A 14,370-nucleotide genomic window follows, 5' to 3' on the forward strand; every position below is an offset into this window, starting at 1 on the left:
GTGATTGGACCACAGTAAATGTCTGACTGAACCTCTGTGTGGTCCTCAGGTGTCCTACCAGCCCTGCCCAAAGCCTCCTGCAGCTCTGCCTTCCTACCAGTCGTGTCCCAAACCTCCGAGCAGCCTCCCGTCCTACCAGCCCTGTGCTCCACCCAAACCTTCAGGCCTCCCTGGCTGCTCCTCCCTGCTGGAAGACGCCTCTCCGTCCTCGTACTCCACTGAGGTGAAGGTGACAGACGAGTCAGGTGGAGTCATCAAGTCCTTGTCATTTCAGCCTGAACCTCTGCAGACCAAAACAGAGCGAGCTGACGGTTACGACTACCGCTATGCTTACCCCAACACCTATCGCTATGACGACTACTGATGGAGCACCGCTGTTACCGTGACTACTGATAACATGACTACTGTCCTCCTGCCAAAGAGACGCTGTAACCACATGACTGTTCTGTACCTGGCACACCTACGACCTTCAAGACCAAAACCAGCTTTCATCACTCAGCCTTCTTCAGTTCAGGACGTCTGAAACCAAAGCAGCTCCTCTTTCAGTGTCTCCAGAGCTTTCAGCCACACCTCATGGCCTTCCTCAAACAGAGTTCATCTGAAATCTGCAGCATTTCTCATTTTAATGACTCATTTTCTGTTAACCCCTGATATTTGTAGCTGGGAAATTTGAGTGTTTTCTGAAGGCAGACGTCAAACAATTTCATGCAAGAGATTTAAAAGAAACCCTCATTCTGAACAGCTTCTGTTACAGTTTTTTTCAACTGCTAACACGCATTGGTTGAAACTGAAGTCACATGTTCAAAACTCTTAACAGTTTGCAAAACAGCAGTCCATGTGGACCGAACTGTGAATCACTTTCATTGCTTTCACACAAAATGCATTCAGTGACTGCAGTCACCAAAATTCATGAACTCTTTTCTCAGTTTCTAGTTCACCTCCTGCAGAACACCAGACCTTTACAGGACACTGTTCAAATGCTAACACACTGTGTTCAAAACTGTAAAAACACAATCAAAACAGAATGATGGGAAAAACACGGGGAATTTCTGCTGCAGTCACATTGAAATCTGTGGAAAATCATTTCAAAGTATTGAAAATTAAAATAAATGAAAAGATTAGTTAATTACACACAGCTGAGTGTAGTAGTCAGCTGAAAACCGATTCAGGTGATCTGTGTTTGGCCTCATCAGAAACCATAAAAAGGAGACAGAAAGGTTCTACCCACAATGCATCAGAGAAGACATCAGATGTAATGGATGGAAACATGAGGCCAAATGCAGACGACTGTGAATGTTACAGTTTACATGTTGTTGGTTTTTGACTTTTATCTCTTGATTTCTATTCTGCCCCATGAATTCTGAGATTCTGCATTTTATTTTTGTTTACAGTAAACTTTTTATTTCTTGTAAGGTCCCAAAGTACCGATGCAAAGGCACAGAGAAAATACGTAAATGTTGTTGAAGTAAACTGCTGCATTCCTGATTCATTCTTGTTGCAATATATTACAATAATTTAAAACACAGAGTGCAAGGATCTTATTTTATAAGAAAATACTGATTTATCTAAAAGAAATCATTCAATCTTGAAAGATCTCAATTAATTTCATGTAATGCTTTCTGTTGTTGGTATTTTGTAGTTCAGTGTGCTCAGAGTGACAGCGTTTGTTTCCAAAGTGAGACTATTTTCTAGTGCTGTGGTTGAATGAGCTTATTTTGAGACATGAATGAAGTGTTTTGTTGTGAGAAACAGTTTTGGGGATGAGATTATCTGTTTAGCTGAGATACATGATGGAAATGCAGACTGTGTTAAGAGTTTTGAACTTGAGACTTCAGTTTGGACCAATACTTGTTAGCAATTGAAAAAAACTAATGTAGTGTCACATCACCTAGCATCACGTTAGCCTCATGTTAGCATCACGCTATCCTCATATTAACATCATGCTCACATCATGTTAGCATCACATTAGCATCATGTTCACGTCACGTTAGCCTCAGATTAACATCATATTAGCAGCATGTTAGCATCACGTTATCTTCATATTAACAATCAAATTAGCATCATGTTAGCATAATGTTAGCAACATGTTATCATCATGTCAGGAACATGCTAGCTTCATGTTACCATCGCATTAGCATCATGTTAGCCTCATATTAACATCATGCTAGTGTCATGTTAGCATCATATTAGCATAATGTTTGAACATGTTACAAACATATTAGCTTCAAGTTAACATCACATTTGCATCATGTTAGCCTCATATTAACATCATGTTAGTGTCATGTAAGCAAATGTTAGCAAAATGTTAGAATCATGTTAGTATCAAATTAGCATCATGTTAGCATAATATTAGCAACATATTGCCATCATGTTTGGAACATGCGTGTTTGATGTTACCATCACATTGGCCTCTTATTAACATCATGATAGTGTCATGTTAATATCGTATTAGCATAATGTTAGAACATGTTACAAACATGTTGCCTTCATGATAGCATCACATTTGCATCATGTTAGCATAGGGTTAGCATTACATTACCATTATGTTAGCATCATACTAGCGTCATGTTAGCATGATGTTAGCTTTATATCACTATGATGTTACCATGATGTCAGCATCACATTAGCATCATATTAGCATGATGTTAGCGTGGGTGTCCTGTGATGTCCACCTAGCATCAGTCTGCAGGCAGTAAACTATGGAGGCTGTGAGGCGTTGCTGAAAAGAAGTCATATTCTGTGTTGAGAACGTTTTCTAAATCCGTCGTATGAAGCTTCAGAACGTGTCCAGAGTTTTATTTGTTGGTGAGAAGCCTGATGAAGATATTTAATCCTGGAGCGTCTCCAGAGATCACGTCTGGCTTATTTATTGGATCAGAACCAGAAGGACTCATTATAGCAGCAGATTCCTGTTTCCTGTTTCTGTCTGAACTGAATAAACATCTTTTTCCTTCCAGTGCTGATGATCAACTTTATCTCTACAGAAACACAAACTAATCAATCAATAAAAACTTCAAGACAAACAGAATGAACACATCAACAAGTGGAAGTGAAACTTTCAGTAAAATCTGGACTTTCTTGTTAGATAGCATTAGCAGTTAGCAGTTAGCATTTGGTACTTGCCTAGAGGAAAACCAAAGGGGAGGTTTATGGATGTGGTTAAAGAGGACATGAAGGTAGTTGGTGTGAGAGAAGAGGATGCAGTAGACAGGGTTAGATGGAGGCAATTGATTCGCTGTGGAGACTCCTGAAGGGAAAAGCTGAAAGGAAAAGAAGAAGTTAGGATTTGGTACTTGCGCCTTAGATGAAGTTTGCAGCTAGCATGAGCATTTAGAGGGATCTGGAGAGTCTTTGAGTACAGTTTCTTTGTCAGTTTTTAGCAGTCGGCTCTAGATATTCAGCATCTAGCAGTAGCTAACTGGTAGCATCTGCTCGCTACCTGGAGCATCTCCTAAACAGGCCTGAGTCAGCTGAAGGTGGAGGTGCTGTTTGGATTGTGTAGGTGCAGTGTGAACTGGCACTGGGGGGGGGGGGGGGGAATCTGAGATGCCAGAGTTCATCTTAGCCTCCTGAAGGTGTTGTGGGACTAAACAGGAGAAACACCGTTGAAGGGAGATTTCCACCTGATGACCCCCAGAGATGTGTTAGAATCTCTGGTGGGTATAGTGATGAGTCAGGGATCCTAGGGCCTTCATCCAGTGGCATCCTTCTTGTTTGGAGCACAAGTGTCTTAAATGAACATGTTCCAGATGTTCTGTTAAAGCGGGTCCACAGCCTCAGCTTGAGAATCCAGCAGAGGATCAAAGCTTCAGTCCCTTCCAGTAATAAATGTTGTTTTGACAAGAACACGTTGGGACAAGAACCGTGGTTCTGTCCTCAGCCTGAACCTCCCGCTGCCCTCTGTTAGCGTCAATCAGCAGGACCAGGACCAGGAACAGAACCAGGACCAGGACCAGGACCAGGACCAACTGCACCAGAAAGAACCACTGAAATAACAGCTTTATTGTCCTCAGCTGAAGTCACTGATCAGTTATTGATCAATCATTGACCAGGTTTGACAGCTGAAGTGAAGAATGTGAATCCTGAAAGATTTTCCAAGAACACAGCACAGTGAGAATTCCTCCTGTCTACCCGTCATTGGTTCCACCAATACATCAGTGCTACCAATACTACCAGTACTACCAATACCATCAGTACTACTAGTTGTATCAGATCTATCGGATCTATCAAGCTGATCAGTTCTGTCAGGATCAATACTCTGCCTGCTCCCTGCTGCTCTCTGATTAGCTCCTGAAGGTGGAGGATGTTTTGAGGCAGCAGCTGGTGGTGTGACGCCTCACCTGCAGCTCACCTGTGCAGCAGGTAATCCTCAGTAACTCTATCCTCCTGCTCTTATCTGCTGTTGCTGCTCATCGTTTCATCGTCTGCTGGAATTAATCATCCTGACACTCAGCCGTTCCCAACACCAACCTCTAATGGATGTTTTCACTTCATGCTGTGACTCACAACAGAGCAAAGAATTCACACACAGACACAGACACAGACACACACACACACACACACACACACACACTGTAACACAACATTCACAACTAAATCACACACTTTAGATCATTAAAATAGGAAACACAAAGAGTCCTGGATGGATGGATGATGGATGATAGATGATGGATGGATGATGGATAGATGGATGAATGGCTGGATGGATGATGGATGATAGATGATGGATGGATGATGGATGATGGATGATAGATGATGGATGGATGATGGATGATGGATGGATGATAGATGATGGATGGATGGATGGATGAATGGATGGATTATGGATGATGGATGGATGATGGATCGATGGATGGATGCATGGATGGATGATGGATGGATGGATGGATGGATGATGGATGATGTTGGGTTGGATGATGGATGATGGTTGGATGATGGATGGATGGATGGATGGATGGATGATGGATGGATGCATGGATGGATGGATGATGGATGGATGGATGATGGATGATGTTGGGTTGGATGGATGATGGATGGATGACAGATGGATGGGTGGATGGATGGATGGATGGATGGATGGATGGATGGATGGAGGGATGGATGGATGGATGGATGGAGGGATGGATGGATGGATGGATGGATGGATGGATGGATGGAAGATGGAGGGATGGATGATGGATGGATGGATGGATGGAAGATGGAGGGATGGATGATGGATGATAATGGATGGGTGATGGATGGTTGGATGATGGATGGATGGATGATGGATGATGTTGGGTTGGATGGATGATGGATGGATGGATAGATGGATGGGTGGATGGATGGATGGATGGATGGAGGATGGATGGATGGATGGATGGATGGATGGATGGATGGAAGATGGAGGATGGATGATGGATGATAATGGATGGGTGATGGATGGTTGGATGATGGATGGATGGATGATGGATGATGTTGGGTTGGATGGATGATGGATGGATGGATAGATGGATGGGTGGATGGATGGATGGATGGATGGAGGGATGGATGATGGATGGGAATGGATGGATGGATGGATGGATGGAAGATGGAGGGATGGATGATGGATGATAATGGATGGGTGATGATGGTTGGATGATGGATGGATGGATGATGGATGGATGATGGATGGATGAGGTCCCCTATAAACAGCAGCAGTTCAAAGCTTCAGTGTTTAGAAACAGAGATGGAGATAAAGTGAAGCACAGTTTCTTCCCTCAGAGCTTCTGGAGTTTGTGTGTCCTCTGCTGTGTTGTGTGTTTTGTTTGTGTTTTTTGTGTGTTGTGTGTCTGTGTGTTGCTGCGTGACTAGTCTTATCTCCTCCTGGACTGTCTTGGTAAAGAGGCGTGTCAGAGCCGGGCTGATCTTATCTGCAGCTCTGATTCCATCTCAGGATGTTTGAGGCTCAGCTGAGCTGCTGCTCCTCAATCAGAATATTTTGGTGAGTCAGAGAAGATAAGACGCAGAGGAACGTCTTCAAAGTCTGCCAGTAGAACCACACATCCACAACTCTGCTCTGTTCTAAAACCCAACAGAAGATGTCCAGAGGAAGCATCGGAGAGCGACTCATCCAGGGTTCTTATCAGCGACGTCCTGCTGCAGGAACCCTGTTTACTTTAAGGTTCCACAGTAGAACCCAGCCCTTACTTCTGTCGGCTCCTGTTCACTTCTTCTGACCTCAGAGCGTTCTTATTTAGTTTCTGACTCTGTTCTGAACATTTCACTCGTTCAGGAGTTAATCTAATGTTCTGTGGGTTCATGTTCCACTGCTTCAGGACTTATTGGACCAAACTCCACTGAGATGAAGGAACCAGAGAGAGCATGTGGAGAACTTTACATCATTAGAGAGGACATACAAGGTCTTCACAAAAAAAATTAAAATGTGGCTTATCACACCTACAGCTGCCACACTAAGAGACAAGACCGTTGTGATGTTTTGATGTTGGAATCAAATGTTATGTTGTGACATGTTGTGATGTCTCATTGTCTTAATTGTATAGTAAGTGTTTGAATATGAATCTTGTATTGTATAGGTATTGTGTGGCCCTGTGCTCTCTTAACAGTTTGTCATGTATGTGTTATGTGTTACATTAGTGCGTATCAATGTGTCTATCTATGTTCTATCTCTTGTAGATGTATTTTACTGCTTCTTTTATATCATGGCCAGGGACTACAGATGAAAACTCGCCTTTTGGCTAATTCCTGGCTTTTTTAACCATGTATAATCATGTGTTTTATGAAATTGTATTGTCCCCTTTCAAATAAACTAAACTAAACTAAACTAAACTAAGACAGAACACACGTTGTCCTCTGAATGTAACCAATCAGCATCAAGCCACTCAGAGGAAACCGTTTCACACAGGTTCTACAGGGTCCGGTTTCTGTCAGTCAGAATGACTTAAAACCATAACGACCTCCAGGTTTTTGCAGTGGAAACAGCCTGTTCATAACAGTGTTCTTCATCACTTTAGCAGGTTCTGGATGTCTTTTAGCAGGTTCTGGAGGTCCTTTGTCAAGTCTTGGAGGTCCTTTGAAAGGTTCGGGAGTTCCTTCAGAGGGTTTTAGATGCCATGTCAAGGCCTGTTGTGTCTCATATCAGATTTTAGTGGTTGTCAACGTTCTAGTAGTCCCTTAGAAGGTAGGAGAACCCTTTATATTCTTCTTGCAATAAAAGGGGCTTTTGTTGTGTCCTGTTGGAGACTGTACTGGTTACTGGAGAAGTTGTAGCCGTTCCTTAGAAGGTTGTAGTAGTTCTAGAGGTGGTTATAGAGGTGTTTCAGGACGTTTGTGGTGGTAGAAGAGGTGGTTCTAAATGTCCTTTAGAAGGTCATAGTGGTCTTTCTGGAGGTCCAGGAGGTATTTGAAGGGAGATATGGTGTTCTTGAAGGGTTCCTGAGATGTTCTCGTGGTCCATCAGGTGGTCTCCTCATCTTTTAGGAGGATGGGTGGTAGTCTGGTGGTTCTAAAGATCTAAATGACCACAACCAAAACTGACCAAACTTTTTGATTTCGCTTCTTGTTGTTATGAAGGTGCTTTTTGGAATCTCTTTCCATCGTTGCTCCATGAACCATAAAATACATCAACAGCCAAAAGAATAGATCAGAATCTTTTCCCTGCTTTGAGGCTTTAATGTAAACGAGGCTGCGAAGAAACAAACAAATAAAACTACAGTTAGACAGAAAATGTCCAGAAACATGAAGAAATCAAAGAATAAAAATTGTGCTTCAATAATTCACAGTTTAGATCTGAGGTTCTTCTCATGGAACGTTCAGGTCTGACACGTTCTTCTGTTCAGAGAACGTCTCACCTGGAGCTATCACCGGCTCCTCGTTCCGTCCAATCAGATGCATCCCTGAGCTGCATGCTGGGAAACATCACCTGAGCTGCGGTTGTTTATTTGAAACCAGTCGTACCTGTTGCCTTTTAATCTCTGCTCGTCCTCCATCTCTATCTCCTCCATCTGTATCTCCTCCATCTTTATCTCCTCATCTGCTCGCTGTCAGGACGGCAGAAACATCACGTAGGCATGAAGACCGTCATGGAAGCCGCCAGCAGCAACACGGCAACAACACGGCTACATGCGGGTAGCTTTGAGTTCAAAACACACCACTAAACATAAACTAGACAGAGACCAGGGCAACAGGGGCACAGGGGCAACAGAGGCAACAGGGGCAACAGAGGCACAGGGGCAACAGAGGCAACAGGGGCAATGCATCTGTTAATTGCTGCAAGCACTAGGCCTAAAGTAGACAGAGACCAGGGGCAAAGGGACAACACAACTGTGGAGAGAACCCTGAGACAGAACATGGAACACGGACACAGAACACGGAACCCGCGGCGTGTGAGAGCCGTGAGCACTGCTGCAGCTGCTGTTTTGACAGGACAGGATGTGGTTCTGGCTGAGTGGAGAAGATGAAGTCGGTTTACGTTGAAGTTTATCTTTGAAGAAGTGACGGAACGAGTCCAGGCCTGAGACTCACTGCACATGTGCAGAAAGACATCAGATAATCCGAGAGACGCCGATGAACCGGAACCACCGTCTCAGACACGCCGGGGTTACTACAGGGTTAACGCTCTCACATGATCATCCACAGCAGACCCACGGGTTCTGGTCCAAGTGGAGGTGGATCGGGTCTGGATGGGTTCTTCTGGGTTTCATCAGGAGTTTTACTCTCAGTCAAAGATCTGAAAGATGTTCACTTTAAAAAAATCCCCAAATGACTCAGGAGCCCTAAAAACACAAAAAAGGAATCAGAAAAACTCAGCAGAACCAGAGAACAAAGTGTTGGAGATCCATCCAGCAGGGTGGAACATCTTCTACAGTTAAGGAACAGATAGAAACACAGTGAGGATAAATAAAACTACAGTGAGATAAATAAACTACAGTGAAGATAAAAACTACAGTGAGATAATAAACTACAGTGAGGATAAATAAAACTACAGTGAGGAAAATAAACTACAGTGAGATAAATTAAACTACAGTGAGATAAATAAAACTACAGTGAGATAAATTAAACTACAGTGAGGATAAATAAAACTACAGTGAAGATAAATAAAACTACAGTGAGGATAATAAAACTACAGTGAGATAAATAAAACTACAGTGAGATAAATAAAACTACAGTGAGATAAATTAAACTACAGTGAGATAAATAAACTACAGTGAAGATAAATTAAACTACAGTGAAGATAAATAAGACTACAGTGAGATAAATAAAACTACAGTGAAGATAAATTAAACTACAGTGAGATAAATAAAACTACAGTGAAGATAAATAAAACTACAGTGAAGATAAATTAACTACAGTGAAGATAAATAAAACTACAGTGAGATAAATAAACTACAGTGAGGATACATAAAACTACAGTGAGGATAATAAAACTACAGTGAAGATAACTACAGTGAGATAAATGAAACTACAGTGAAGATAAACTAACAGTGAGATAAATAAAACTACAGTGAAGATAAATAAAACTACAGTGAGAATAAATAAACTACAGTGAGGATAAATAAAACTACAGTGAAGATAAATTAAACTACAGTGAGGATAAATAAAACTACAGTGAAGATAAATTCAACTACAGTGAGGATAAATTAAACTACAGTGAAGATAAATTAAACTACAGTGAGATAAATAAACTACAGTGAAGATAAATTAAACTACAGTGAAGATAAATTAAACTACAGTGAGGATAAATTAAACTACAGTGAAGATAAATTAAAACTACAGTGAGATAAATAAACTACAGTGAGGATAAATAAAACTACAGTGAGATAAATAAAACTACAGTGAAGATAAATAAAACTACAGTGAGATAAATAAAACTACAGTGAGGATAAATAAAACTACAGTGAGATAAATAAAACTACAGTGAGGATAAATTAAACTACAGTGAAGATAAATTAAACTACAGTGAAGATAAATTAAACTACAGTGAAATAAATAAAACTACAGTGAGGATAAATAAAACTACAGTGAGATAAATAAAACTACAGTGAAGATAAATAAAACTACAGTGAGATAATAAAACTACAGTGAGGATAAATAAAACTACAGTGAGATAAATAAGACTACAGTGAGGATAAATAAAACTACAGTGAAGATAAATAAAACTACAGTGAGATAAATAAAACTACAGTGAGGATAAATAAACTACAGTGAGATAAATAAAACTCCAGTGAGGATAAATAAAACTACAGTGAGGATAAATAAACTACAGTGAAGATAAATAAAACTACAGTGAGATAAATAAAACTACAGTGAAGATAAATTAAACTACAGTGAAGATAAATTAAACTACAGTGAGATAAATAAACTACAGTGAGGATAAATAAAACTACAGTGAAGATAAATAAAACTACAGTGAGATAAATAAAATACAGTGAAGATAATTAAACTACAGTGAAGATAAATTAAACTACAGTGAGGATAAATAAAACTACAGTGAGATAAATAAAACTACAGTGAGGATAAATAAACTACAGTGAAGATAAATAAAACTACAGTGAGGATAAATTAAACTACAGTGAAGATGAATAAAACTACAGTGAGGATAAATTAAACTACAGTGAGAGTAAATAAAACAACAGTGAGGATAAATAAAACTACAGTGAGGATAAATAAACTACAGTGAGATAAATAAAACTACAGTGAGGATAAATAAACTGACAGTGAGGATAAATAAAACTACAGTGAGATAAATTAAACTACAGTGAGATAAATAAAACAACAGTGAGGATAAAAACTAAGTGAGGATAAATAAACTACAGTGAGATAAATAAAACTACAGTGAGATAAATAAAACTACAGTGAGGATAAATAAAACTACAGTGAAGATAAATTAAACTACAGTGAAGATAAATTAAACTACAGTGAGATAAATAAACTAACAGTGAGGATAAATAAAATTACAGTGAGATAAAAAAAACTACAGTGAAAATAAATAAACTACAGTTGAAGATAAATTTAAACTACAGTGAGGATAAATAAAACTACAGTGAGGATAAATAAAACTACAATGAGATAAATAAAACTACAGTGAAGATAAATTAAACTACAGTGAGGATAAATAAAATTACAGTGAAGATAAAAAAACTACAGTGAAGATAAATAAAACTACAGTGAAGATAAATAAAACTACAGTGAGATAAATAAAACCACACTTAGGTAAAGGAGACAGGAAGTGTTTGGGCTTAAACTGTCGTCAGGGTAAGTTTCTTTTTCTGTGGTGAAAACACCTGAAGTCCTCCAGCAGCAGCAGAAGAAGAAACAGATTAATCCAGACTCAGTAAACACAGATGGAAACATTGAGAGATTAGAGGAGCAGAAACACAAACACACCTGAGGAGCTCACCTGTCAGCTGATGTCTCACCTGTCAGGTAGACTCAACATTACCTGATGCTGCTGCTTACATCATCGCTGTCAGCTGTGAGGTCACCGAGGAACTGTGTACAGAGAGGAGGTTTCATGCTAAGCTAAGCTAAGCTGAAGTAAGATGTAGAGAAGCTCCTTTAATCAGGTTGGTTCGACAACAGTCACATGACCACAAAACAGGAAGTGTTTACCTTTTAATCTAATCTACAGGTGAGTCACCTGTTGTCACATGATGGATGTTTTGGTGTCACTGATGCACAGCAGGAATGTTGCTTTGCCAACAGGACAGTTTGCTACGCTAACAGGAGAGTTACTATGCTAACAGGAATGTTGCTATGCTAACAGGAGAATTGCTATGCTAACAGGAATGTGGCTATGCTAACAGGAGAATTGCTATGCTAACAGGAATGTGGCTATGCTAGCAAGAGAATTGCTATGCTAACAGGAATGTTTGCTATGCTAACAAGCGAACTGCTATGCTAACAGGAATGTTGCTATGCTAACAGGAATGTGGCTATGCTAAAACTGAGGCTCGCTGCTTCATCTGATTGGTCCTGCTGACAAACCTGGTGGACAGGTGAGTCCAGTCAGCCGATCCTCCTGATCACTTTAAAAAGCTACAAACTGATCAGAGAAGACATGAAACACCTGTCTACCCGTCTACCTGTCTACCTGTCTGTCTACAGTGTCTCAGAGGTAATGAAGCAGTGAAACAGAAACAAACACACAGTTTGGCTCCAAACAGATGACCTTCAGGTAACCTGAGACTCACCTGGACACTCACCTGTCCTGCTGTTGGCTGTAACAGAGGAAATGCAGTTTCACCTTTCTCATTATACTGGACCTGGACCAGACCTGGACCTACACCTGGACCTGGGCCTGGTGCTGACCTGGACCTGGACCTGGACCTGGGCTGTCTTCATTCCACTGAAGTATAGTCATTATTAATATAATTTATTACCACTGTAGGTTCATTTATTACCACTGTAGGCTCATTTATTATTACTGTAGCTTAATTATACCACTTTAGGTTCATTTATTACCACTGTAGGTTCATTATTACCACTATAGGTTCATTTATTACTGTAGGTTCATTTATTACCACTGTAGGTTCATTTATTACCACTGGTAGGTTCATTTATTTATTACTGTAGCTTCACTTATTACACTGCAGGTTCATTTATTACCACTGTAGGTTCATTTATTATCACTATTAGGTTCATTATTACCACTGTAGGTTCATTTATTATCACTATAGGTTCATTTATTACCACGTAGGTTCATTTATTACCACTGTAGGTTCATTTATTATCACTGTATGTTCATTTTACCCTGTAGATTCATTTATTACCACTGTATGGTTCATTTATCAGTATAGGTTCATTTATTACCACTGTAGGTTCATTTATTATCACTATAGGTTCATTTATTACCACTGTAGGTTCATTATTACCACTGTAGGTTCATTATTACCACTGTAGGTTCATTATATTATCAGCTGTAGGTTCATTTATTACCACTGGTAGATTCATTTATTTACCACTATAGGTTCATTTATTACCACTGTAGGTTCATTATTACCACTGTAAGTTCATTTATATCAGTATAGGTTCATTTATTACCACTGTAGGTTCATTTATTATCACTATAGGTTCATTATTATCACTGTAGGTTCATTTATTATCACTATAGGTTCATTTATTACCACTGTAGGTTCATTATTATCAGTATAGGTTCATTTATTACCACCGTAGGGTCATATACCACTGTAGGTTCATTTATTACCACTGTAGGTTCATTTATACCACTGTAGGTTCATTTATTATCACTAGTGAGGTTCATTTGGTTTTACTGTAGGTTCATTTATTACCACTGTAGGTTCATTTATTACCACTATAGGGTTCATTTATTACCACTGTAGGTTCATTTATTACCACTGTAGGTTCATTATTATCACTATAGGTTCATTTATTTTTACTGTAGGTTCATTTATTACCACTGTAGGTTCATTTATACCACTATAGGTTCATTTATTATTTACTGTAGGCTTTATTTTTATTACTGTAGGTTCATTTATTACCACTGTAGGTTCATTTATACCACTGTAGGTTCATTTATTACCACGTAGGTTCATTTATTATCACTATAGGTTCATTATTACCCACTATAGGTTCATTTATTACCACTGTAGGTTCATTTATTATTACTGTAGGTTAATTTATTACCACTATAGGTTCATTTATTATTACTGTAGATCCATTGATTACCACTATTAGGTTCATTTATTACCACTGTAGGTTCCATTTTTACCACTGTAGGTTCATTTATTATTACTGTAGGTTTATTTATTATTACTGTAGGTTCATTTATTACCACTATAGGTTCATTATTATTACTGTAGGTTCATTTATTACCACTGTAGGTTCATTATTACCACTATAGGTTCATTATACTGTAGGTTCATTTATTACCACTGTAAGGTTCATTATTACCACTGTAGGTTCATTTATTATTACTGTAGCTTCACTTATTACCACTGCAGGTTCATTTATTACCACTGTAGTTCATTTATTATCACTATAGGTTCATTATTACACTGTAGGTTCATTTATTACCACTGTAGGTCATTTATTATCACTGTAGGTTCATTATACCACTGTAGATTCATTTATTACCACTGTAGTTCATTTATTATCACTATAGGTTCATTATTACCACTGTAGGTTCATTTTATTATCACTATAGGTTCATTTATTACCACTGTAGTTCATTTATTACCACTGTAGGTTCATTTATTACCACTGTAGGTTCATTTATTATCACTGTAGGTTCATTATTACCACTGTAGATTCATTTATTACCACTGTAAGTTCATTTATTATCAGTATAGGTTCATTTATTACCACTGTAGGTTCATTTATTATCACTATAGGTTCATTTATTATCACTGTAGGTTCATTTATTATCACTATAGG

General features: G+C 39.0%; 1 protein-coding gene across 1 annotated transcript in view; it reads left to right on the forward strand.

Moving 5' to 3' along the window:
* The window catches only part of gcm2 (glial cells missing transcription factor 2), a 12,743-nt gene extending 11,273 nt beyond the window's left edge, over positions 1–1,470 (forward strand). The window contains exon 8 of the mRNA XM_022208354.2: positions 50–1,470. Within this exon, the coding sequence (XP_022064046.1) occupies positions 50–364 (315 nt within the window). The 3' untranslated portion in view covers positions 365–1,470. The remainder of the gene's footprint in view (positions 1–49) is intronic.
* Positions 1,471–14,370: the final 12,900 nt, after the last annotated feature.

Source organism: Acanthochromis polyacanthus, chromosome 20 (assembly GCF_021347895.1).
Source record: "Acanthochromis polyacanthus isolate Apoly-LR-REF ecotype Palm Island chromosome 20, KAUST_Apoly_ChrSc, whole genome shotgun sequence".
NCBI classification, from domain to species: Eukaryota; Metazoa; Chordata; class Actinopteri; family Pomacentridae; genus Acanthochromis; species Acanthochromis polyacanthus.